General features: G+C 41.0%; 3 protein-coding genes and 1 long non-coding RNA gene across 4 annotated transcripts in view; 1 reads left to right on the top strand and 3 right to left on the bottom strand.

The window, feature by feature from the left end:
* LOC134862870 (CUB and sushi domain-containing protein 1-like) overlaps positions 1-6,080 on the bottom strand; it is a 343,579-nt gene extending 337,499 nt beyond the window's left edge. Inside the window, exon 1 of the mRNA XM_063880971.1 lies at positions 5,945-6,080. Within this exon, the coding sequence (XP_063737041.1) occupies positions 5,945-6,080 (136 nt within the window). The remainder of the gene's footprint in view (positions 1-5,944) is intronic.
* A 3,550-nt stretch (positions 6,081-9,630) lies between these two features.
* The window catches only part of LOC134863863 (uncharacterized), a 59,392-nt gene continuing 41,943 nt past the window's right edge, over positions 9,631-27,079 (bottom strand). Inside the window, exon 3 of the long non-coding RNA XR_010165724.1 lies at positions 9,631-9,958. This is a non-coding gene — a long non-coding RNA (uncharacterized LOC134863863). The remainder of the gene's footprint in view (positions 9,959-27,079) is intronic.
* Positions 10,351-14,967, top strand: LOC134863078 (uncharacterized). Its single transcript, XM_063881350.1, has 9 exons — positions 10,351-11,042; positions 11,343-11,420; positions 11,876-11,981; positions 12,280-13,016; positions 13,150-13,333; positions 13,604-13,861; positions 13,962-14,133; positions 14,465-14,613; positions 14,730-14,967. The coding sequence occupies exons 1-9, from the start codon at positions 10,662-10,664 to the stop codon at positions 14,915-14,917; spliced, it is 2,253 nt and encodes a 750-aa protein (XP_063737420.1). The 5' UTR covers positions 10,351-10,661; the 3' UTR covers positions 14,918-14,967.
* LOC134863079 (uncharacterized) lies at positions 14,729-16,911 on the bottom strand. Its single transcript, XM_063881351.1, has 3 exons — positions 16,398-16,911; positions 15,693-15,908; positions 14,729-15,517 (listed from the first exon to the last, which is right to left on the bottom strand). Exons 1-3 carry the CDS (start codon positions 16,643-16,645, stop codon positions 15,358-15,360), a joined length of 624 nt encoding a protein of 207 aa, XP_063737421.1. The 5' UTR covers positions 16,646-16,911; the 3' UTR covers positions 14,729-15,357.

Here is a 27,079-nt window from a genome sequence, read left to right as displayed (position 1 = left end):
GCAAAATGGCTTCAACAGTCAGGGATATTTTGAACCTGGAATTTGAACAAGAGACAATACCTACATTTAACGCAAGCTGTAAATGTGCTTCATGGACCCACTATGCTGCTAACAGGAAGCATTGCAATCTATTGCTGCTAACATAGCAAACAAAACACGTGGAAACTGGAATGGAACTTTGAGAACCCCAACAACCAAGGCCAATGTCTGACTGACATGTTCCTTGGATTGTGCCATTTTCCACATTAGAACATAAAGCAATGCAGCACAAAATGAATGGGTTCTTGCTTGGCCCATGCAGTTTAATAAATATCAGGCGATCAGTTTCCTCGTAATCCTGCTGACAAACCATCAGAGAAACCAAGGGAAATACATTGCCTCCTTTGCGGAGGTAATTACTTCACTGGAATTGGTAAAAAATGAACCACAGCTGCTGATGTTCTGAATAATTTGTCAAATTAATTTTGGATATTGGTTGTCATGGATGTCTTGTAGCCACACCTACTGATCTTTCATTACAAACTCCAGTTGAGAGGTTCATTTCATGCTTATTTTTAGAGCTCGCTGGCTGAGTAATCCTGTGTTATGAAATAACCCTCAGCAGCAACCACAGCGAGGCGTCTGCAACACAAGGTACCGAAAAACAGCAACACAATGATCCACCAAAGTGGTTGCATCCAAAAGCTCTATACCAGCTAAATGCAAAGTTCTAACCAGTGATATAAATTAGATTTCTTTATAGTTCACCAGTCATATACTCTGGGTTTTAATAGTTTACTCTAGATCTTTATTTAAATGTAGGATTTATGCACACAGCGCTAAAATTTAAAAAGATGAATGTAGTCTATTTTTTCGATTTAAGGATCTAAAAAATAAAACTTTAACATGGTGGTTCAAAATAAGAGCCTGACAAATAAAAGCGACATGGCATTTAATCTTGAATAGCCTACTAATGGGTTGTAAAACACAATCGGACCAGCTTTGCAACAGCACTTTTATGATGATCATAATTTCAAGCTCTGTCATGCTTTTTCATGATATGCACATGCTCTTTTATTCCCTTTTTTATGTTGTCCTCTCTGATTTGAAATGACAGATAGATGTAAGATGCTGCTGTGTGTGATGCAGTATTTACTGCAAGCATGAAATATTCAAGTCCAGTCATTAATATCAACAGATTTTAGAGCCCTGTTTGCTCCAGCCTTTAGGTCAGCCCACTGGATTTCCCTCCATATCTGAGGTATAAATTCAGTGCAGACAGGGTTATGATGTCATTACTTAATGCCAGACATTACTAGCAGAGCAGCACAAGATGGAAAAGTCATTCCTGATTAATTGTGTCTGCTGGGGAATACATTTTCATTTTCTCTTTTATTTTGTCTCTCAGAGCAGAGCAATGTCTCTCCTTCCTCTCCGTCCAAATGTCTCTTTAACACACTAGCTCTGATCTCAGCCTCCCTCTCGCTCTCTCTCTCTCTCTCTCTCTCTCTCACACTCTCTCTTCACACATATTCTCCCTTTCTCCCTCTGCCCCTGCATTAGCCTACTATATGTAGGGCATGGCTCTTTTAAAAGTTCTGTCATTTGAACACTATAAAGATAGATTACCCACTCATTTTAAGAGAGCTAAAAAATACCTTTTCTTTCCAGCGCCACAAGCATAATGAACCATGTACACTCAACATGCAGGCTACTTTGTGTGTTTTCTGGTAGTTAATCCTACTCTGTGACACTAACAGTAGCAGGGTTTCACTTCACAGTTCTGCACATATATTTTTAGATATATTTAAATTGAAGAACTTGTGAGAATGGAAAACAAATGGTTCATTTCTTTTTGCATTCATTAGATATCCCTCTTTATCTCCACTGGGTCTCTCTTACACACACACCACATCGTTGCTCTCCATTGAACCGTGTACTATGTCGTAGTTAAGTGTACTGTATTGCGTTGTGTTTGTGCCCAGTCCAGTGAGAACACACACACACACACACACACACACACACACACACACACACACACACACACACACACACACACACACACACACACACACACACACACACACACACACACACACACACACACACACACACACACACACACACACACACACACACACACACACACACACACACACACACACACACACACACACACACACACACACACACACACACACACACACACACACACACACACACACACACACACACACACACAGTTTCAAGAGTACAGTGTGTAACTTTAGTGAGACATACAGGATTCAATGACACAAGCACGTAAACACATTGAATGAAATATCTGTCTCTGTCTGTCTCTCCCACGTAGAGTTCAAAGTTAGTGCTCCCAAGCTTCTCATAGGAAGCAAAGAATATTTAAACACAAACACACACACAAAAAAAGGGAATCCCACACCGCTTTTTAAATTTAAACTAAGCTGCAAATAAAAGTATTATAAACACACCAAAACAGACACCAGCAAATATGTACACGCACACATGTTCTTCTGCCGAGGCAGTGTGTTGTACTCATGAGGATTGTTGAGCATCTGGTGAGCATGTTAACTATTGATTTCCAGAATATATCCTGTAATTATCTGGAGCCCTTTGTTCTGTTCTTGACGGGAAACGTTACCCATGTTGAATCCCAGGTAAGCTACAATTCGACATCATTGTAATACCCCATGTTAGGCAATTAAACAACATTCATGCCATTAATTATGTGTTTTCTAGAGCAGCTTCCACTTAGAGGATTCCACAGGAGGTGGGTTAATTGTTATAATTACATTAATAAATAGTTTTATTTGCTCTGCTTAAAGTGTTAAGCCATTACTTTAGATGCTTATAAACGCTTATTGGATGGACTTAAAATAAAGACTTCTAACCTTTTAAATTATTCTCAAACATATGTTCTTAATATCAAACATGCAGAGTCCACTAACTTATTTATTCCCATAGCTTATCACTTCATCCCGAAAGAGCCTGCTCAGGTGTCAGCATGAGACCTGTGGCAGGAGCTATTCCCTATACGATAACAGCCTGTCGTATATATGGGGAGGAGATTATAGCACAGTTAAGACATGTAAGCAGGATATGGATCCAAAGTTGCTGGAAAAGCTCAATTGTGGCCCTTGCTGGAAGAAGGTCAATATTAAATAAAACACTTATGGATTTTTTTTTTTTTTTTATCAATCCCTTATACATCCATTTATTTCCTTCTCATTCTACTATACTTGCTGCATTTTGTCAAGTTTTATTGGCAAATGTTTCACACGTCTTGTGTCTAATACCCTCAGTTTTATGTACGTACAGTGAATTTAAATTGGGAAGAGAGCCCTGTTTTAATTAGCCATCTTGTCATCCACAGTTGAAGTGTGCATGTGTGTGCGTGCGTGCGTGCATCTATTTCCCATGTGTGTGATATTAGTATGCCAGTCAGGGGGACAGACAGCTAGTCCCAATATCTGTTGCTTGGCATTGATTCAATGTCAGCTAATTGTCACTGTGTGTGTGTGTGTGTGTGTGCGTGTGTGTGTGTGTGTGTGTGTGTGTGTGTGTGTGTGTGTGTGTGTGTGTGTGTGTGTGTGTACTTTTGTACAGTCCCCTGTAACCTGTAGTTAACAATATAACAATTATATAAGCACTGGCTGGGTTTGAATTAGCATCACAGCGGGACTGTTGTTGAACAAGCTGAATGTATTTTTCTGTATGTCACACTGTTTGTCAGCTAAATATATGTAAAGATTTTAAAGGAGCAGGACACAAACAAAAAAATGTGTATAACCGTGATTGACTTTTTAAACATATAGTTTTATGAATTAACAAATGTATTTATTAGAGATTGAGGCTCTTGATTAATATTACTAGTGGTTGAAATTCTAATTACAGTACAACAAGCCAAGCATAAACATCCCCTTATAGAAGTTAACTGAGGGGTTGAGATAGAGAACATGTAACTGAATGGTGTTAAATGTTGAAAAAAGAATCACCAACATCATAGACCTGTTTCCTTAATGTTCATAATGCCTGGCTAATTTATTTGTTCTTCAGTTCATGCCTGAAGATACCTGACTTTTTATGACATTGCTTAAGTGACATTTCCAGAATATCAATAATTAGTTGTGTGTTGGAAAGTAAAGTGCAACATCACATTTAAAAGGCTGGGAACCATCTGGGGTTTCAGGTTTGACGAAATAAATTATTGCCAACCTCCCTCTGTCTTTCCAGATGTCAGTCTGCCCTTTCATTTTCTCATAGTGTCTTCCTCTGTGTTTAACTCTCAATACAATAACGTCATAACTAAAATAGCTGCAGGGATGCACACATCACACAGCAATAATTGACATGGAAAAGCTTAATTTGTTGTCATGGTCAGGGTTTTCAGATAATGGATAAAAAATTGTGACATGTTCTGCATTTTCTTGGGGAAGAAATTGATCAAAATAATCTAATATAGAATGTGCAGCGCACATACTGTCACTACAAAACTGGTTATTATTGTTGCGGGGAAAATCTGTCAAATATAAATGCAAATTTTCAAACTGATAAACCGCGTACAAAACAGACACAAACAAGTGCACATAGATTGGAATGAAAGATAAATCACAGGTTATAAGAAGCAGTTGCCTCAATCACAAACACCTTAAACTCACCATAATCACATTCATCAACGTACACAACTCTACCACAATCACACTTTCATTCAAATTCCTTTAGTTCCATCCTGAGAGCCTGCATATGGCAGAGAAATACAGATAAAGATAACGCCTCCAAAGACACACATGCACAGGATAAATGCACAGACTGTAACACAAAGAAATAGATCAGTGGGGAAGGGAAATGCATGAGCACTGCACAAGAACAAAATGCTGTCACACACATACAATTTTAACACTACTAGAAACAATTTTGTGCTTTATCGCAGAGCGGGAAATGTGACAGATGTGTTCATGGGAGAGGGAGAGATTGACAGAGAAAATCAGAGGGACAAGCATTGAGAAAACGAGGGAGGAGAAGTGCACACAGAGAAGCTATTGATAAACAGAGTAACAGTAATGCTCCCACAAAACGAGTAGAATGTTAACACTTTCCTCCCTATCCAACTGTAACATGAAGAACCTCCTCGGTCTCTAAATGCTTACTAAAACCAACCTGCTGACACACAGCATCAATCCCCAGTCATACTGTCAACAGCTCCACAGAGACAACTGCTCCTCTGTGTGTGGTAACATCACAAAATCACATTACACAATGAGCGTGGGATTTCCTCTTTATATTCCCTCCAGCAAGATTTCCTCCCCATCTCTTTCTGTCTGCTCATTTAAAGTTACACAGGTTATTCATTTATAGCCATGATTTGCTTCATACCAAACAAGACGTTTAGATGTTTCTGTTTCAGATGTGATTGCCCTCATTGCAGTCTTCACTTGAAGAAGCTGCAGGAAGTCTGTGTAAGTGATCTGTGATTGATTGTTAAGTTGGTTGATTCATTGTAATATCTGCACAGCAAGCAGGCCCAAAAATGAGGATGCCTTCACTGTTCCCCAGATGTAATACTGTGTCGAAGTTGAGCACTGCTCTCTTTCTCTCACGCACACACATGCTTGCGCACACACACATGCGATAGCTCTCTCATTCCCTCTTCTGCACGCACGCACAAAAGGACACACGCACGTCATCCCAAGAGAGGCGAGAGCGAGCACACACGCATAGACGTAACTCTTTCCCTCTTACAAACACACTCACAGAGCAGACACACACACACGGACGGCGTCCGCAACAACGAAACGGCACGAATTAAACACCAGTCTGTTCCTCTCCCTCAAACAAACCAACCTGCAAATATTCAGATCGCCTCCAACACGCGCGCACACACATAGCCCGCATGCCAGCGCACGGGCATTCACGTACACACGCAGACAAATCGAAAGCCTCCGAAACTCACCCTTGGACGAGGAGAAATCCCCGAAGAGGAGCCCCAGCAGGAGGAGAAGCGGGAGGTCGCGTCTCAGCCTGCCGCTTTTCTTCACATTCAGCCTCCTCTTCATCAGCAGCAGCTCCGGCACTCCCAAATCCGTCATTTTGCTGTTAAATAAATCCAAGCTGGCTTAATTTTAAAGCCTTCTCCCCACCTTGCCGCTCTGCTTGGCTGAAGGAAGCGGAGGGGGGTAAAAGAGGACGGCCGCCCCCCCTCCTCCTTTTTCTTTCGTTTTTACAAAAAATAATAATTACACCCTAAGATCAATCACGAATATCCCACACACACATGTCCATGTTAACATTTGGACAGGATAACCGCTGACAGGTTGTCGGTTGTCTGAGATCGGGCAACACGCTGCTGGTGTGAGCTGTCATAGCAGAGAGCGGAGGACTGGAGGAGAGAGAGATGAAGAGATTCAGAGGGGGAGAGGAGAGAGGTGGCTGGTGTAGGTCCGCACAGCACGGCGAGCGAGCGACGACTGAGAGGGGGAGAGAGAGAGCATGAGAAGGCAGACGCAAAGAGAGAGTGAGGCAATTCAGGGAAGTAAAACATAGGGAGGAAAAGTCCTGGATGGAGGGGGCAGAGAGAAAAAGAGAGAACGGTATACGGAAGAAGTAAAGACAGAGTTACTGAAGAGGGAGGAACGAGTGATAAAAAATGATGAGAAAGGGGGCTAAAGAGTAAAGGAATGACAACAGGAAGGGAACAATAAAGAAGAGAGGAGTGTGGAAACTGACTTGAGAAAGAAAGACAACAGGGAGGAAGGATGTAAGGAAGGACATATGGAGAATAAAGAGTGAGGAAAGGGGAACCTGAGAGGAAAGAAGGATGATGGGATTTAAATGGAGGACAAAATAGTTAAGGAAAGACAAGAAGAAGGATATGCAAGTCAGGAAAAGAGGAGGGGAGAAAAAGACTTCCAAGAGATAATAGGCAAAAGGGAGGGAGGGCAGATCAGGAAAAGGTTAGGAGGAAGCATGAAAAGGACAGAGTTAAGACTTAAGGATGGCGAAATAGGTAAAATTAAGGAATGAGAGGAAAAGAGAAAGGAAGGGAAATTAGTAAAGAAAGACAAACACGAAAAAAGGAAGGGAAGGAAACATTAAGGAAGACAGAAGGAGAGGTGGGGCAAGAAGTGATGGATGAAATGAAAGAAGCAGGAATAATGGATCTCAGGAAAAGGAGAAAAGAGGGATGGATGAAACACATAGATGAGAGGAAAAAAAGTGGTGGATGAAAGACAGATGGCAGGAGGGAGAGAAAGAGGAGAGGGGGGAGTAGAAAAGACTGACAGAGAGGGGAAGAGAAAATAAGAGGGGAAGACAAAGAGAACAATTTCAGGAGAAAGGATGAAAGAGGGATAGAAGGAAGGAAAGAAGGGAGGAATCAGATGGAAGAAGGAAAAACATTGAAAGACAGCAATGGAAAAGAAGGGAGGGAGCATGCAGGATAGGGGGGGAGAAAAGAACAATGTACAGGAAGACAGAAGGACACATGAATTGTTTTCATTTCATTGAAGTACATGAAATGAAAGAAGGAAAGGGGAAAAGGAGGGTTGGATGAATGAAAGATGGCAGAAAGGAAACAAGAAACAGACACAAAGAACAATTTCAAAAGAAAGAATAAAAGATGTGTTGCAGGAGGGAATGACTACGCTAGGGAAGGAGGAATCAAATGGAAGTTGGGAAAATTAAGAAATATCAAGAAATGGAAAAGGTAGGAGGGACAGTTTAAATGAGAGAGAAAGGAATGAGAAGAGGAAACAAAAGAAGGAAAGATAGTAATGCAGGGACAGAGAATGTGGGGTTGAATGAGAGTTAAGGAGCAGATTCAGGGAGGAAAGAAAGGTGAAAAAGTCTTAAATAAGCAAGAATATCAATATTAAGAAAGAGAGAGGAAGGGTTTAGGAAACAAAGGGAGGACAGGAGTGTTTAGGAACAAGTGATGCCCACAGAGTCCCCATCCCCACAGTCCTGCACTGGCTCCCATTCACTGGGAATCTAAGCCCTCCATTACTTAGCCCCATCCCACTTCCGTGCACTGATGTACTCCCACCCGCAACTTGATTCTCCAATGCCAACCTCCCCATGCTACTCACCCCCTCATAGCATTGGACCTGAGGGGGGACAGGGCCTCCGTGGAACTCTCTCCCCCAAAACGCTCTCCCTCGATCCCCCTTTCAAAACTGCACTTAAATCCACATATTTGAAGCTGTGATAATTAATGCAACTAAACAGTTTAATGCTTTTTTAAGTACCTTTGAGGAGCTTTTTAAAGCATTATGTTAAATATATTTGGTGTTATTAGTTTTAGAAGAGGGGTCGTGTGAATGAGGTAGGAAGGCGATGAAGGAAGAAAAAGGAGAGTTGTGAGAGAAGGGATCAGGTAGGAGGCAAGAAATGGGGCGGAAGGAGAGAAAGGATAGGAGGAAGTCAGAGGAGGAGTGGGGATAAAGGGGAGAACAAAAGTTGTGGGAGGAAAAGGATATATTTATATATAATGTTTCAGGCACATTATCAGACTCTATAATTTAAAAAGGTCTCATGATGTTAAACACAAAAGAAATAACGACCCTCTCCCTCTTGCCAATCAATCTTAGTGCCAAATAAACACCACTCTGATTCTCTCATCTCTCAAGTGTGTGTGTGTGTGTGTGTGTGTGTGTGTGTGTGTGTGTGTGTGTGTGTGTGTGTGTGTGTGTGTGTGCATGAAACCCCAAACGGAGCCACAAGCCAGTTATTGATCCCCGGTCCCTAGTGGCATGTGCAGAGGATCACGCTAACAAGATTACAACGCTACAAACGGGACGTGGAGACTTAGCCCGCTGAGCCACCGAGACGACCAACAGCAGCAGCGTTTAGAGGCAAATGCAAATTACACATCACTACAAATTTGGCCCATTACAGTATTTCCCAGCAGGTGTTTTTCTGTCAAATCACCCATAGTTTTTTTTAGTTTTTTTTTAATAGTTTAGATAAGAATGAACTACTTGTTGGCAGCTTGGCAGTGACTGCAGACAACCAGGCAACCACCCTGTTAAATGGGTCTTTTCTTTGGTCCTAATACCTGTTTAATGTTTGTTTCCTTTCAAATCATTCTTTCATTTCAGAACATCGGGAAATGTCCTGGACAGAATTGTATTCATGCACTTTTGTAAAGGATTTACAAGCTTAAAGTAGAACCTGGTTGTCATTAATGGTACTGCATCTCAAAAGCATTTATTAAAGTTGAAACAGTTCACTCTTAACACATAAATGAATCTCCTCAAATGTGACGAGATAGCATTTAGCTATTGGAATAATCAGAAAGCATAGTGCTAGCTACTCCACACACTGAATTTGGGCTAATCCCCATTTTACGTCAGACCTCTAACAGCCCCCTGGGGTCTTTAAGTCCACGTTACAGGATTTATAGGATACAGCAGCTTGTTGTTGCTTTAAATTGTTCTCATAAATAGATTTGTTGCTAATCTAGACAATTCAAATCCACACTGATTTAGCTCCACTTGGCACCTCCTTCATCCTTGAAAAGATAGTTACCCATCTCAACTTTCATATTATGTGTGTGTGTGTGTGTGTGTGTGTGTGTGTGTGTGTGTGTGTGTGTGTGTGTGTGTGTGTGTGTGTGTGTGTGTGTGTGTGTGTGTGTGTGTGTGTGTGTGTGTGTGTGTGTGTGCTACATGGGTTTATACAGTATGGGTTTGCTCGGGTGTTGTGCTGCAATAGTTAGTATGAGTGTGTGTTTTAGCGAGTGGCTGTGTGTGTGGGTTGAGCCATTTCACAGCATTACTGTGAGTCATCCATCAAGCTGGTAGCGCTCTGTGCATAGGGCTAGTTTAGTCATTTTATATATATGTATAAAGAAACATTTTCTACATCGACTGGTGGGAGTCTTCATAACAGTGTAGGCTCATAAAAAGACTGTCGTTTTCGACCTAGACGAGAGGGTCGTTTGACACAACACACATCTGCTGCAGCTCTGAAACAGACAAGGAGACAAGAAGACAAGATGGGAGACAGACAGATAAACACAAATATGGACAGATACTGTAGATAGACACGGATAGAGAGAGGCGAAAGCTAGAAAGAGAGAACATGAGTTCAGAACCATGGACAGCTCTTTGCTGCAGCTGAGTGTAGTCAGGCTGCCACCTACTGGTCAAAGACAGACTGCAGGAGACTGACAACAGAAGAGAAGGCATAAATGAAAGATAGCAGAAGTATGATAGTATAAGATCAAGCTCAAGGTTATATACACCACTTATCCTGAGTTCAGAATGAATCAGAACAAAACCATCCCGTTTTATTTGCCAGTAGAGTCTGATGTTTATCCCACTTTTTTCTAAAGGCATCATTGTGAGAGTACATTAAAGACCTCATGACACCTAGAGACTACCTTTTTTTATTTAGTCTAAAATAACTTTTATTTTCGATTTGAAATACATAATTGTGATAAATATGCCCGGTTCTCTGTTATTTTCGAAATTTGTACGCAAGCCACTGAAATCCACAGGCCAGTGTCTTGACAACGTTCCAACATAAAGATGACGTATGCTCCGGAACGCTTTTAGACCTGATTGCACCTGCTGCCACCCTTGACCTTGATCATTTCTAGTCACAGTAAGTCGTACTCGCAGTTTTAGCATCTTTAAAGTTTTGTTCTTAATATTTTTGTTGAGAACATGCCTGAGCGGTGTGTTGCAGCGTATTGTTCAAACACCAGGGAGAACGGTTTTACCCTTCATCGGTTTCCGAAAGACCCTGCTTTGTGTGAACTCTGGACGCAACAAGTTTGTAGGACAAGAGCTGGTCCGAAAGGAACAGTATGGAAGCCAAGCTCGTCGTCTGTACTTTGCTCAGCGCATTTTGAAGAGGAGTGCTACGACTCGATCCCCGCTCTGAAGGAGCAGCTTGGTATTGATGTTCGTCTGAAGAAGGTTTTGCTGCCCAATTCGGTTCCGCGTATATTTCATCGAGGGACAAGCTCGAGGTTAGCCCCGGGGGCGAACGGCGACGTCAAGAGCCGGAGGTCTCATGCTCTGGAGAAAAGGCAGAGATTGGAGGTACGTACCTTCTTATTTTGGACTATATTTTAATAATGGAAGGGAAATGAAATGCAAAGGAATGAGTGTTTGGCACTGTGTAAACAGCTTGCGGTGGTTCTTCATAGTTGAAGTTGGCGCTAGCTCTGAACACTTCAGCTCAGCTGGCTACTAGTGCTAAGTGCTTTAGCTATTCAGCTAAGTTCACCTCAGAGTGTTAGCAAAAAGTCAAGTCTCAAGTGTTTGTTTTAGGTTTGCGGTAGCGTTTTTTTCCCCCTCCAACTCACGCTAAATCTTGTGATTTATTTATTTATGTTTCAGGTACTACAGGAATGCCAGTCTGAGTATGTTGCTGAAGAGGAAAGCGATGACTTTCCTGACGGGGACCCATCTACTGATGTAAGTTTTCGGAAAGCGTTCAGGTCAACTAAGTTACTGACTAAAGATTTTATTTGACTAACTACACACAGCATTACAGTATATCAAGTGCCAGTGCCCCCTCTCTCAGACCTTCACCCTCACCATCTCCAGAGGTGTTAAAAGTAAAAGTACTTTTGTGGTGTAATTACAACAGTAGCACATATAACATAACCGTTACACCATTTACTCCATTGTACCTAACTAGATAGATGGACTGTCATTACTGAAAAACACTAAAAACCTAACAAGGACCCACCACAAACTCAATTCAACCAGTGCAGAATCAGCTGATTGTAAGACAAATACACTGGTCTACTTTTTACTAGGTTACCTGTGTTGGAAGGAAACTCTATTTTTTAGTTTTTTTTTTTAACTTTTACACACACACACATATGTATACACACATTTATTTATTTACTTACTTATTTATTCAGGTGAATTCAACAGAAGATCAGCACAGTGACTTTTCCGTTCAAGTGTGTCTGAGGCCACCAACAAGGACGGTGGCTATGCAGTTCAAAGGAAGGGGACGGACTAAAGGTATTTTATCATTTATGTACGTATTTTAGCCAAACAGATGTCCGGGGAAACGGGTCTTTTCAGCATTGCATCTTGTGTAGATAGATACATCACTAATGACAATCCTTTTCTATGTCAAACATCTATTTTCACATCTACACAAGAATGTTGGAAAAACTATCTGTCTTAGGAAAAGACTATTTTACAATCTACAAATTTACTAGTGCGAGCAAGCTTCACAAAAAGTTGTGTGTATTGAATGAAGATTTCCTTCAAGCTGACACTGATTTCTATATACTAAACATTGTTTTTTCCCCAGGTGTGCAGGCTACTACATCAATGGTCACTGTTGGGACTCAGACTGAGGATGACTGCTTTTGCTTTCACAACACCGACAACTCAACCTCTTGTGGCTCTGACTCAGATGACAACATGTCGACAGATGATCCCGACTACAAGCTGCCGTCCTCTGATGATTCAGCTGAAGAGAGTCCTGAACACAATACTCCACCAGTGCCGCCACCTGAGGCGCCAGCAGGTAGCGTTTTTCTTGTGTTCTGGGAATGCCTGGTGACGCTGTTGTCAACATGGTGCAGCTGTGGACTTTGTGGGAGCAGGTCACTGTCCTGGCAGTGTAAAGAAGTAGGAACACAGTTGCAGGTCACCATCCAGTGCGGGGGATGTGGGAACCAAGGACTATGGAACAGTCAACCTTTCTTCGGCAGAACAGCAGCTGGGAATGTGTTGTTGTCCGCTGCCATTCTCTTCAGTGGGGCCACTGTCACCAAGGTGCTGCGTGTCCTATCCAGATTGGGCGTTGCTGTGATGTCGGAAAGATCGTTCTTCAGACATCAGGACCAGGTGCTTTTCAAAGCTGTGAAGCGAGTTTGGGGCGAGCAGCAGTTTGCCATGCTCTGTCTGCTACAGGCAGAAGGGGAACCCATCGTGTGTGGTGGTGACGGGCGTGCCGACACCCCAGGGCATTGCGCTAAGTACGGCACCTACTCAACAATGGAGCTCCGGAAAACAGCTGTTATTGACGTACAACTTGTACAGGTACATTTCAGATGTATTATGCCTCTATGTGAGTCCTGCCCAGTATAGAAAACACACTCTTCTGTCGTAGTAAGGACAATTTTATACTAGTCAATGTTATGCTCATCAAAATCTCCTGCTTTTTATGTTTTAGAGCAATGAGGTTGGAGGGTCCTACCACATGGAGAAAGTGGGACTGCAGCGATCCCTTGAGAAAGTCCAGGGCTTTGTGGATGTCGGAACTCTCGTGACAGACAGACACATAGGCATCAACATGATGATTAGAGAGGACCATCCAGACATCACGCACCAGTTTGACATATGGCATGTAGCCAAGAGTAAGTGCAACATGTTTAAACCTGTTTAATGTAATTTTTAAGAGAGACTTGAAGCACTACCTTGACATTCCTTTTTGAAAGATATGATTTTTTGGGTTTGGACAAATTTTATGTGTGAAATCCTTGTGTGTGTGGAGGACAGGGCCTATTTCAGGCTATTACAGGCTGTTCATGTATCTAAAAAGGGTTTTAGTTATGCCCTTGGAGTCAAGACCTTCAAGCAGTACATTAGATTTCTATTTATTTATTCATCTACACATGTTTACTCAGGTGTCAAGAAGAAGCTGCAGAGCCTTGGACAAACTAGAGGTTGCCAGGACCTCAAACCCTGGGTGGGAAGTATTATAAACCATCTGTACTGGTCCGTGGTCTCGACGCCTCCTGGCAGTGGACAACTTGTGGTGGACAAATGGACATCAGTCATCGATCACATCCACAACAGGCACACCGGGTTCGAGGGACTGTTCTCTTCTTGTGCGCACGGAGTCCTGGAAGGCAGGGAACAGCGTAAACCGTGGCTGAGTTGTCGTTAGTATACTCCTAATGTTTATTTTACAGAGATTGTGATCACAGTATCATGTTGCATCATGTTGCATAATTTACATGTATTTTGTACAATGTTCTTCAGATACGAAGGTGTCTATTGAAGTGGAGAAGATCATCCGGAACAAGAGGCTGTGTGCAGATATACAACGCCTGTCCCCGTCACACCAGACATCCTACCTCGAAGCATTCCATAGCGTGATTACCCACTTTGCGCCAAAGATGTGCCACTTTTCATACAAAGGGATGGAGAGCAGGTAATCAAAGAAATATTCCGTGAAACATTCTTTTAGGACATTATTACATTCTATTACATTACACTTGCCAGACGCTTTTATCCAGAGCGACTTACAATCGAGGACAAAATCACAGCTTGCAACATTTGCAGTGCACAGGAAATGTACATGTCCTGAAGTGGTTTTGTAGGCAAGGGTCAGGGCCTTGTGCCTGGTTTGGGCAGCCACTGTTAGGCAGTGCAACCTGATAAATAGAGGGGTAACATGGGCTCTTTTGGGTTGACTTGTTTATGTTTCGCTGTTAAGAATGGTCATCTTGTTCCTGATTATTCTGTTTGTGTTCTGTTCTTAGAGGGATCCTGGCTGCTTTGCATTTCAACGAGAATGCCAACAGGGAGCAGCGGAGCAGACACGATGGCGAGATGATGTTCAACCTGCGGTATCCAAAGTATAAGAAGGGCGGCTACATTGTGAGGAAAGTCTTACAGGAGCCATCTTTTGGTAAGCATAATAGAAAGTTGATTGCAGATATGATTTGTATTTTGAGATGTACATAGTCGTGTGTCATATCTATGGTTGGATTAATTTGAACCTTGTCCCATATTCCTCTGCAACAGGCTATGCTGAAGAGCTGATGCGGATGGTGGAGGCCATGTGTCGAGGTGAGGACTACAACGGTGATGACTTTGACATCCCAGACCCGTCCCCTGTTACAGAGCCACTCAATGCATCATTCGAAAAGCCGGATAAGAGGGCAGCAGTCAATGCACATATGACCCGCTTTAGCATTACAAATAACACCTAAATGTACACATGAGAACCGGACTGAATGGAATAAACACAAACTTAATTTCATCTTTGCCGTGAGTGCTTTGATTTACTGTGTTGGGAACCTCCTGCTCCATCCTCACCTTGGTGTTCTGAAAAGTGTCATTACAGGGTGTGTAGTATGTCTGTGTTGCTACAGTTTTCCCCCTTATCCATGTGGGCTTGTATTGCATTGTCCCTGAAGTACAGCACATCTTAGACACCGTATGATCAAAAATATCAGCTACCCTTCCATGGTGAAGGTGTAAATTGATTTGCTAGGCCTATTTGTTGTAAGCTGTTGTAAGTTGTAAAAATGAAGACACATTCATGTGAAGCCAGAGGTATCATGTATTGACATTCATTTTCATGTATTTACAAACTCATGTATTTAAACTAAAAAAACAAAATTAACAAGTTAACAGCATACATGTATCATCACGGGCTGTTGGTGTCCTGGAACCCCCTGTAATCAATGGAGGGAAAAGTTCTCCGGATACACCACACCACACAGGAAGGTATGGGGACCCTGACATGTCTTCCCAGGTACTCGTAGCACCATCGCACAAACTGTCTGTATCCAGTGTACCTCTTCCACCTAAAAGTTGAAAGAAAATCAGAAGAAAAACACAGGTGTTTTAGATGTAGGCCTAGGCCTACTGTAACCTACATGACAGTTCGTTTTACGCATACATTTACGTCATTGGTGATATCAAATCATACAATTCCTACTAGTCCATACAAATGATTTTACAATAGGATTGTATACTCACTCGTTTCCCTCTACATCCCCGTATTCTTGCCGATAGTGGAAATGTGCGGTGCGCAGAACATGCAGATTCAGACAAACTGGCTCAAAGCCAGAATGTTCTGTGATGCAGCGGGTGTCTGCTCCCTCCTCCTCTCTCCTCTCGCACACTCTTGACTGTTCGCGGCAGCACACCGACTCCACTACCAGTGGCATTGGCTCACATCTCCCACAAGAACACCTAAAATATAACAGATAAAGGCAAGGGGCTTGAAACAATCTTACAATTGTCACAGAACTTTACAAAGTGTCAATGTCATGGGTTGATTCGCGTGAAAAGCCGACGTAGAACTAGCCTAATCGCGGAAGGATGGCCACTGGTCAGGAGCTAGGTTATAGCATAGGCTACTACTGGGTTATAGCATAGGCTACTGTATGAGTATGACGCAGGGCAAACTAATATAGTAGACCTAATTGGTATTTTCATCGCTCTCAAAAAAAATAACATAACTAAATAAAGATTAAGACTATGACAAGCACCGGGAAACAACAATGGCCCTTTGCGATCTGTAGGCTAGTAATGGTGACTATTTGGCTAATTCTGGGAGGTGAGGAGGCAGACTGCACACACACATGCTCGCTGGTGCAAACGCTGGTTGTGGTGGATATTACAAAGTACAATATCTTACGGAGTGTTCATTGTCAGAAAAGTGAACAAGAAGGAAGTTACCATTCCACGTGCTGTAGTCTGCCAAAATCCATAGGCATCCGACCGTCTGCCACAGCAGCACCACCAACAGCGCCTTCTGCCTCGCCATCCGAACTTTCCGTAGAACCCTGTGGCTCCAACTCATCCAAGTATGGCTCGTATCTATAGGGCATAACGCCCCTCACATTGTCCTCCAGCATTGGGTCGGACTCTGCCACTTCGAAAAATGTGTCAGGATCCGAGGATGAATCGGAGTTGTCAGAATCCATGTTGTTGACAGGTGTCAGGATAGTCGTGAGTGACAGGTGGGATAGTGTCTTGACCAAGGAGCCGTTCCGGAGTGTACGTCATAGGTCATGTGACTGACTAATAGGAAGGTCGGTAGCAGATCGCAAAAATCGCACTTTTAAAAGGCCGTACAAACTCAATTTCTCTATCATAATGATTAAAACCAACTTCAAGTGACTATTTTGTATGTGTACTTTCAATGTGTGTATGTATATTACTTTATTTTCCACGTGTCATGAGGTCTTTAAAGATGGCAGAACACAGGTAATCGAGAAATGTTCCAACATAGCACAGCTTTGGCAACTTTTCCCCATTCACATTAATGGATTAAAATAACAAGCAAAGCTAATGGAAATCATGCAGTTGTTCAGAAGCAGCCTAGACCCATCTTAGATGTTCTACTCTGAAGTAGGGCTGGGCAGTATAGAGAAAAATGAAATCCACCATTTTCTTTAAGCAATATCTCAAAATCAATATTGTGTTGATATTCTAATTCTAACTATTGGTGCTTTCACAAAATATCAAAAGTAATTAGACTGTTGTTAAATAATCATCAGTGATGTCCAAATGCAGCAATGACTAAGTGGTTAAAGGGAAATAACAGAACAAAACAAATCCAGGAGTTGAGAGAAGGGCATTATTACAATGTGATACAGCCTATCAAACCAGGAAGGACAACACCAATGCCAAATTATATCCAATCTACTCAAATATCATAGTATTGGTATATTATTTACATATCGCACAGCCTCTCAAGAACAGCAAAGGAGCCGTTTCATGATAACTTTGGTTAGCATAAGGTGTAGTGAAAAATAGTTATATACAATAATAACAGGTGGAACAAACACTGGTTGGTGATGTAACTTCAGATATGTACTGCTGTAATGTATAAGTTCAGTATCCAAGAAAACCCTTTACAGCTCCTTTAGAAAGACACAGCTTCTGAGAACTAATGAACATGTTTAGAGTGCTCTCTTTCTCCCTGTATTGCAAGGAACTGCTCACCTCACAGCAGAGAAATAAATGGCAAACCCATGTCTGCACCAACATTAATTGAAAAAAGAAGACATTTCTAAGAAAATATTGCCTAACACTGCATCTGTGTTTTTAGTTTTGACCTCATTATGCAGAAACTCCAAGTACATCCAGGCCTATATTCCTCTTTAATGATTCTTATAAGGAAAAAAGATTGCTTGCTTTGATAATGGTGTTTGTAACTTTTTCATATGAGGTGTTCTGGTTTCTTGACTGTGTATTTATCTTTTTAAATAGAAAACATTCTTGCTTTGAATATAGAGCAAAATGTACATTAGATATTTAAAGCAGTAGCCTTTAAATACACCCTGACAGAAGTAAATATGCATAGGTAAGCGTTGTTATTTAAAAAAAACTCAGGCCCAGAACCCTAATTATTTTAAAGATGATCACACAGGAATGATTGGGAATCCTTAATTTTCAACAAAGTCAAATAAAATAGGCCCTAAAGGAAAGTTATAGCATTGCATTTAATGATTATCTATAACTTAATGTGCTAATTACAGATCTAAATGCACATAAACACAGAGGACATATTAGCGGTTGTATTTTTGTGATCAACGTTTGTTATTAGGGTAAAAACGGGATGAAGCTGCAACATGGAGGCTTCTCCTTCTTTTAACGGTGGGTAACATTATTGGTTGATTACAGCCTGTAATTTAACGGGTAAGTAAAAATCAGTCAAAGGCAAGAGCGACGTTTTCACTAACAATCATTTCCTCCACAGTTCCCAGAGGCAGCGAGGCTGTGTTTCCACTGGAGACCTCTGTTTTCTTCTTCCTCCTCTTCAGTGGAAAACAAGTACTGTTATGTGTCTCCAGCTGCTTTAAAGTTTAGCATGTTTTCCAGCTCAGACCACAGAGGGTTATAAGTTAAAATATTTCAACTTTTGGTGAAACAGCATTATGCTTCCTGTGAGTTTTTAAAAGTCTCTGAACAACAACAGGGGCCAGGATTGGCACTTAGCTCAACATCTGTTTATAATATATTAGAGCTACTGGAAGATTCAAAGGGTAACTGAGCATGAGTCACTGGTGGCTGTTAGTGTAAACCCACATTTTCTTTTGCTTTTTTGTGAAAACTTTACTCAGCATTAAACCAGAATATGTTGTCTAAAAGTTTAAATTAGAAAAACTATTCAACAATTTAGATTGCTGACGTATTGTAGTCAGACATGAAAGGTCTTGCTTTTTACAAACATTCTCACAAAAAAATAATTAATTAAATTAATTGAAATTAAATCGCCCTTTTCACCTTTTTTGTGCCATAAGTCGATTCGTTTTTTTAAGTGGAAATGTAGTTTATTTTTGAAATCATTGTGTTGTTTATTAAATATTAAAAAAATAGCAAAAGCGGGGCAATCCCTTTACTAAGATATTGTTCTGGGTTGGAATCAGATCTGTAGCTCTTTTGGTGAATTTGTCCTCTGTCACTCTCCCTTTATTTCCTATCTTCGTCTGCATTGTACAATAATAATACTAATAATAAGAAAAAAAAGCCCCACAAATATCATTAACAAAAGAATAAAAAGGTTAAAAAAAACATTCCAAAACCCAGGTATAATCAATGTAGGATAATACAAAGCGGAACAAAGCCATAACCAAAGAAGGTTCAGCAAATGGTCTCAAAGAAGGAGCTGTTGATCATAAATATGAGATGTGCATCGGTGCTATGGCATCTTAATTAAGCCTGCCTTCCAGATTCCTCGGCATCTGACTAAGAAGTTATAAAATGAGTGCAAAAGGTAAGCTGTGTCAAAAGCTAAACAGTTAAACCAAACGAAAATGATGTACAGCCAATAATGCTGGTCTCTAGGTTCAACCACAGGCTGTGCAGCGAGAGTTTGCTTTGGCCCCAGGTATAAAAACCTTTTGCGATTGTGTTTGAAGACTCAGAAGAGGAGTAAACTGTAGTATATCTTCCAGAGACAGGGTCAACAGAAGAGAGCCTTAATTGACTCAACTTGAGTCCCCACAGGTCAGGGAAACCAGCACATTTTAATGAGCACAGGTCTCAAGGTGAGCCACTTTATTTATTCTACTTGACAGGAAAAAGTTTTAGGAAGTCTCATTCATATGAGAACCGAACGTTGAACTACTTAGCTGTGCTGGACCATACCCAAGATAGTCTTCCCATACAAACACCCGGCCCTGGAGGTGAATTATGTGCGTGTGCTTCTGGCGGTGTGTTTGTGTGTGATTCGCAGTGAGCTTATACAGGATACACCTGTTCACCAAAGAGAGCTCAAAGTCAAACATAAAGCTTTTAGAGACGATGAAGGGAGAGAGGAGAGCATATAGACGGGGAGGCAAGGAGAAAATTATACTGATAGAAAGAGGCATATTTTTCTCTTTGTCTTTTTCTCCTTATTTAAATTATTTATTCTACTTTATTTTAGATCACAGTTACAGTACATGGGTTATTGTTATGTGAATATTACAATTATTTAATGGCAAATGTATTCATGTTTAGAGAATGGTGTTCTTTTTGTTCACATTTATGTGCTATGACAGTTATTATTCACAATTAAGATGTCCTAATAATGGCTGGGAAAGGTGTCAAAGACTGTATTTAAGGAACAACAAGTGTAGGTATATAAGCATCTCCTCATATAATGTGTATTGTATGTATAAAAGAGACAGCGTTTGAGACAAAGATGAACAGTGATAATGCAGTATATATGATACTAACAGACATGATTGAGACAAAGGTTGGTCAGGGTAAAGCTAGAACAAAAGGAGGCAAAGCAATTTGGGAAAGAAATCCAAGAAGAGGAAGAGAGGGAGGAGAAAAAAAGTGGAAGAAGATACAAGAGAATAATAGAAAAAAGCTCCTTGGTGTTTCCAGCAAGTTCTCAACAGAAAACCTCCCCCACTTCCTAAATTTTTTTAACTTTTCCAACTTTACTCCATCAATACAACGGTCCCAATGTGACTTATTAACCCTGGAGGCCCCTACATATTTTCTAATATGACAAAACTCCTTAATTAACTTAAAGGAATGACTAGGATACCAGGTTTCAAATAATATTTGGCACAATGAATGGTTTTGTCAGAGTTACTGGTTTGGGCGCCCATCTGTTAAACACCTTACCTCTAACAGACTGAAAATGATGGTTAGGCATGATATTTCAATCACTCTGAGCTGCTAAATAGATTTTGAATTAATGAATGTGCTGCTTCTTAATCTATGAATGGAACTATATACAACCTAACAGTGTAAAGCTCCTTTTAAACTAATCAATTGTATTAATAATCATTTTTATTGTGATGTAACTGTCAAGAATGGACCTTTTGCAGAATTTTGTCAAAGGTTTGTTTGCCCTTCTGCAGTTTTCTTCACCAAGTGGATGATATTGTCGCTCTCGGATATTCCCTGATAACACTGACTTGGAATTACAACTAGGAGCCTGCCGTCGAAGTATTTTCAAACTTGTCTGCTGGTAATTACAGTCTGATTGATATGACATATTCCCGACATAACGGATTACAAGAAAGAAGGAAGGAAGGAAGGAAGGAAGGAAGGAAGGAAGGAAGGAAGGAGGAAGGAAGGAAGGAAGGAAGGAAGGAAGGAAGGAAGGAAGGAAGGAAGGAAGGAAAAGAATAACTATCAAAAATGTCAAACAGACAAATACTGATGAAGGAACCAGTGTGAGATTGCAATATTGGAGAAAGGGGAGAGAAGAGGGGAGGAGGGTGGAAAAGGTGAAGTATAATTGCTCAGATGAGGCAGCGATTATGAAATAGGTCAGAGAAGCAGGAACGGGAAATAAGGAGGTGCAGAACAGAGGATATTAAAAGGAAGAGAAGGAGAGGAATTAATGTTAAATTTGTGAACATGTACAAGTTCCTCCAAGAGCTAAACAATAGAGTCCCACAAACACTTGCGTGATGATGTCAGTGAGAGACTAACTCTGAGCTGCTTTCATTGATAGTGAATGGGAGAGAAGACTCATCCCGTTAAAGCTTCCAGAGAGATGTTAGGGGAAACTTTCATATTTTCTGGTTCTGAGCCATTTGAAGCCGCACTGGGGAGAAAATGGAAAATAGGTGTAAAAAAAAGCAGGAGGGAAGAACTGAATTAGGATGCCATTGAGTTACTGAAGTAGGGAGTGAGGTGGAAAGGGAGTGGGGGTGGAGAGAGTAAACAGATTGGGAGGAGGTGGTGATGATAATGATGAAAGCTGTGAGAGCGTGAGGGCTGGTGGGAGGGAGAGAGGTACTGTAAAGAGGAAAGGGATGCAAGGGGGTGGGGGGGTGGTAATGATGATGATGGTAAGGGATGTGGTTAAATGAGAAATGATTTGCAAGACGATCAGGAAAGAGAGGGAGTAATGAAGCTTTTCCGTTAAGATTTAGGCTTAAACTTGGAGGAGAGCAGAGAAGATCCTCGACAAAAAGAAGAGGACCCTGGAGGAATGGAGGGAAGGAGTTGGAGGAAGGGGAGTGAAGAAAAAGTAGAGGGTAAACGAGGTGTATGAGAACACACAACGCGCTATTGACTGAAGGCTTTCCCCGTTAATTGCATATTCCCTATGATTGCACTGTGAATTGCCGTGCTGAATGAGAATGACTTTCTTCACTCCTTCCTTCCAGATGGAGAGGGAAACAGAAACAGGCAGAAGTGAGACACAAAGGGAAAGCAGCACGGATACAGAACATACAGATTATATAAAGAGGTTTAGGCCACCTTAAGATACGTTTTGGGGAAGAGGGCTAAGATTATGGTCTTAATGAAAAGTCAACACAGATGGTGGAATGAAATGACCTTTTCAATATTTAACCAAAGCCACGATATTTCCTTGACCTTAATCAAGTACTTTTAGTTGACTAAATAAACCATGGACATTTTAATCATCTAAAGTCACAGTGAATTTTTAAAAGATATGCTAAGAAAATTTAAGGATTGGCGGTTAACATGTTGCGGGTACTGGTTGTCTAGGTATGTGGGAGAAAAAGAACGGGCCATTACGTGTCCTGCCAAATACGGTAGGCTACTGACATTTCTGTGTCCTAATGTACGTTTTAGGTGTTAGGGTTTGAAATTATACTTTGATAGCGAGAATAAATCAAGTAACGCGTACGTCTCAAGCCCCCAGGAAGTGCTCTGGACCTAGAGGGACATTTTCGTAGTTGCCAAACAGCGGGTACTACAACTTCTGTATCAGTCCGTGACGTCACCTGGCCCAGAAATACTTTTTCCCATTGACTAACATTGGGAAAGAGGCGTCTGTAAATCGGTTTTAAACCAAATAAACTACCCAGTATAAACCCTTTTACACTCCTTGTTAAAATCAGTAGGTCCTTAAAGTTGTAAAATGTCCTAACAGCTGAATCCAGATTTATTTTCTCTCTCTATTCATTCTACTGAGCCAAGAGTAGAGCTTAAGTGGAAACTCAACTGCGCATGCTCTATGCCATGGATATATAATAAGAACGTATGTCTATGTTCTCGACAGCTAGGCATGATGGGTGCTCTCGAGAATCTCATGTCATTTTGTCTTCATGCGCCAATGAGCAGCTCTCATAGGAATGCACAAGGTCCCGCCTCCGACGCTGTATCCATTATACATCCATGGTAGGCCTCAAACCATGCTAGAAGGTCTAGTTGTGATTAGCTAAAAGATAACCACGTCCATGATGCACAATGACAATGCTAATGAAGAACAGGTGTAAACTTCACTGTCTCACCTGTCATCTTTAAGGTCATGTTGCTAACACTGCGACATTTGAAAGATAACCCATTTGAATCTGAGGTGCATCTTGTAGCGATACACCACAGATCCAACCCTGATTCTGTATTCTCCATTTAGCTGTACTATTTTAAAGTTATTATATACAGTACCTATCTTTTAAAGTGAAGTAGAAATATTTCATATCTAAAATATGGAAAGAAAAATGTACCCTACAAAGATGCCTGATTGACTTATAACTTACTGCAAATATTAAAAATACATTTCAGAAACAGATAGATGGAAAACTGTTCATGGTTTTGTGATTCCAGCCCCTCAAGGTTTTGTTGGATTTTAATAAAACATGTAATATCACAGTGTTGAAAGTTCCAGGGAATAAACTCGTACATGGTAATGTATGATTTGGGTATAGACTCTGTGTGACATATTAATTACTTGTGTTTGCTAAATTGAGGTCTGTGTCTGAGGAAAGAGAGGAATGGACAGATTAACAATGTTCCTGTGTTCCCTGTGATAGGGGAAACAAGTCATACTGTGATTAAACTGTGTGCTCAGAATAGTGGTGATACCACTTGTGATCAACGCCGCTTTTGGACAGGTCTGAAAGGATCGTGGCATCCTTGGGGAAATGATGGCTAACAAGTCATTAGCGATGACACACTGACAGGGGAGATTAATATCCTGCTCTTCCTCTCTGTCAAGTGTGTGTGTATGTGTATACGATGAGAAAGCCATTAGATTGGTGGAGCTTTAGCATTGAGTAATTTTATGGATTGAAATCCAATCGTAGTTTGTATTATAATTGAGAGATACACCCCGCATAACAATAGGAGAGGATCATTTGTGTATTGTCATATTTTTTAATCAATCAAACAATAAAATCATATAAGGTTCAATTCCAGTGAGATGTCTTGGGAGTGGGGTTAGGATCCTAGAGGACTGAGGGGAGGAACTCATACTGGGACTCTGACCTGGTTCTTCCGATACCTTCTTTCCAATTTCAAGGGGGAAAATGTTATTGTGGTCGGATTCCTAAGTATTTTCCGAGCATAATACTTGCAACATATCACAGTGCAATATTTGCATTACGCTAAATTTGTTTAGAAGTTTTGTGGTGCGGCAGAGAAGTCCCGGTATTTCAGGCCTTGTTGAAAATCCTTGTCTGGTCAGAGAATGATAATGTGAATAATGTTTGATTTATGATCATTACCTCTAATATCTAATGCTGGTGGTGTTGTTCCTCGTCAGGACGCTCTCAACGGGTGCAGGAATAGAAGTTCCTCACTGTTTGAGTATTTGGATTTCCCTGTCTGACGTGAAACAGTCCTTGGTGAGGAACCAAGGTACTTGAAGCTGTCAACAAAGAGAACCTGTGGATATTAAAGGATGCATAGTTTCCTCCCTATTTTTTCTCAAAGTCCTCTACTTAGTCTTGCTGAAGTTTAGGAGTAGGTTGTTGTCCTGAAACCAGCGGGTCAGGTCCTCTACTCCTATTTCATTGAGGCTTTTGTTATACTGCTAGATCAGGCACCACAGCTGTAACATCTGCAAACATATGATGGTGCTCGAGTCAAAGGTGGCTACAGAGTCGTGTGTGTACAGGGAGTATGCTGGTTTATGTCCTGTGCAATGAAATGTCTTGTTTAATGTGTTAACATCTTTGGCAATGAAGCATTGTTGAGGATAAGCAATTTTCTGAAGTTAACGGCTAAAAACGGTTAGAGTACCGTATATGGTTGATGACTAAATGAAACCAATTGCACAGCCACTGAACATGTTTCCAGAGGAAGATGTAGGAACGCTGCACTGAATCTGCAAAGCAAGATCACTGAAATGTTCAATCAAGCAAGATATTATGGAAACTATGCGTCTAAATTGCAATTCAAAAAATGCTTCAACAGATTTGGAAAGGCGGGGTTAAAACCTCAGTACACAAAAATAACAACAAGTACAAATGTAGGCCGGACATGAATAGGGAAAAGATTTTGATTTTGGTTTTGTCTTTTAAAAGATAAACAGTCTTTTGACATTATCGTGTTCACACACAGAAATCTATCTTATTACATATAAAGATACAACATGATCCAGGGAGAGGTGACCAGAGGTGCTTCAGTGTAGATGTTTAATGACTTAAACAATCCGCTTTGTGAATAATTAATCTGCCTACAAAGTCTGAACATGGAGGATGTGATGTGTGTTTATGATTCATAATTATTGTATGATCTCAATGCAGTACAGCCCCTCACACAGACACAATCAATATGCAACAATCGTTTCTCATCACTACATCTCAAAGAAAGGGTTGGATTTTAACATGCACATAGCGACACAGATCAAATTCTTTTTCGTCTCCTTTGAGCTACATTAGGGGAAATTAAGTTCAGCCAGGGTTTAAAATGTTTGACCTTGCACTTTAAGTATATGAAACTCAATCAGATAGCATGTGACCCAGCAGTAATAGCCATTTTAAAATATCTGACCCTTATTAAATCGTATCTGACCAAAGTCAAGAAGTGTGCGCTGCTCGGTCTCTGCTTGTTTAAGTCGATCAGCCTGACGCCCCGTCTCCCCCTCTCTCTAATAATGCCTGCATGAACACAGGCACACACCACACAAAGTTCATAGAGGTATATACAACTGTGCACCAATATGCTTGTATACACACTTCACAGGACACTGACACACACTTACACACCCTTGTCTCTCAGATCAATTTCAATTCTCCAGTTAGGGAACAAATCAGCACCCAGCCTTTCATCTCTTCAGCCTTTCTCGCTCTTCCTCTACACTGCCCACTTCTCCATATTGATCTCTGTTGCTCCCTTGGTTTGCTTCTTCTTCTCCATTCTCTTTTTTATATATATATTCCTCTTTTTCGCCTGTTTTCTGTCCATGTCCTCCTCTTGTATCTCTTTCGGTCTCTCTCTGTTCTTCTCTATCTATAGCAGCCTCCCCTTTCACCCCTCTGTGCTCTGACTGTCTCAAATACAGACTAACCCCCAACCTCAACACACACACCTCATTTAATGAAGTTAATTTACAATCCATGAAAACCTATTGACCCTCTGCCGGGGTTGAACACATTGTCAAGTTGTATTGAGCGGGGCATATCTGTATGCCTGTCTGCCTGTCTCTTTGATCATGTGTCTACCTGTCCTGCATCCTGTCTGCCTGACTCGTGTATGCTTGTGAGTTTATTCCTGATGATAGAAGTGGATTTATTTACCTAAGCATCCTAATCCCAGAGTTTTTTTTCTCTTTTGGCATAATTTTGGGTGATAAACTGTCACTGCTGTGATGTTTATGCACTGCAAATCCTTTAGATCTCATATTAGTCAGCATGGGTGGTATAGAGTGATGTCTTTTTCCGTGTTTTTTTTGTTGATTATGTTTACCTTTCTGGGGTAACTCATGCCACTTTTCCTTTTCTGTGGATGTCATAAACAAAATCTTCAAACAACACTGTTTAAGAGACTGTCAGAGCATCGCAGCGATAGGGAATCGCCTTCTTTAATGAATGCAGACTTCATAAATTCACTTCATATAAGAAAGGACACATGTTAAAGTGTAATGAGATGGTACCAGAGAAGCCACATTTGAAGTCATTGTGCAAAGTTAATGACGACTCTGCATGACCTTACTTTGTTTTGAAAGATGGAAGGATAAGCGGCAAAGGATGTGTTTGTAT

Source organism: Eleginops maclovinus, chromosome 4, assembly GCF_036324505.1.
Source record: "Eleginops maclovinus isolate JMC-PN-2008 ecotype Puerto Natales chromosome 4, JC_Emac_rtc_rv5, whole genome shotgun sequence".
Classification (NCBI taxonomy): domain Eukaryota; kingdom Metazoa; phylum Chordata; class Actinopteri; order Perciformes; family Eleginopidae; genus Eleginops; species Eleginops maclovinus.
Note: the sequence above shows the minus strand (reverse complement) of the source record. Positions and strands in the feature narration are given on the sequence as shown.

Coding starts and splice junctions, on each gene's coding strand:
- LOC134863078 (XM_063881350.1), top strand. CDS start 10,662: ATGCCTGAGCGGTGTGTTGCAGCGTATTGTTCAAACACCAGGGAGAAC. Junction 13,334..13,603: donor CATATGGCATGTAGCCAAGA/GTAAGTGCAACA, acceptor ATGTTTACTCAG/GTGTCAAGAAGAAGCTGCAG. Junction 14,614..14,729: donor CTTACAGGAGCCATCTTTTG/GTAAGCATAATA, acceptor CCTCTGCAACAG/GCTATGCTGAAGAGCTGATG.
- LOC134863079 (XM_063881351.1), bottom strand. CDS start 16,645: ATGGATTCTGACAACTCCGATTCATCCTCGGATCCTGACACATTTTTC. Junction 15,909..16,397: donor AGACTACAGCACGTGGAATG/GTAACTTCCTTC, acceptor GTTATATTTTAG/GTGTTCTTGTGGGAGATGTG. Junction 15,518..15,692: donor GGGGATGTAGAGGGAAACGA/GTGAGTATACAA, acceptor TTCAACTTTTAG/GTGGAAGAGGTACACTGGAT.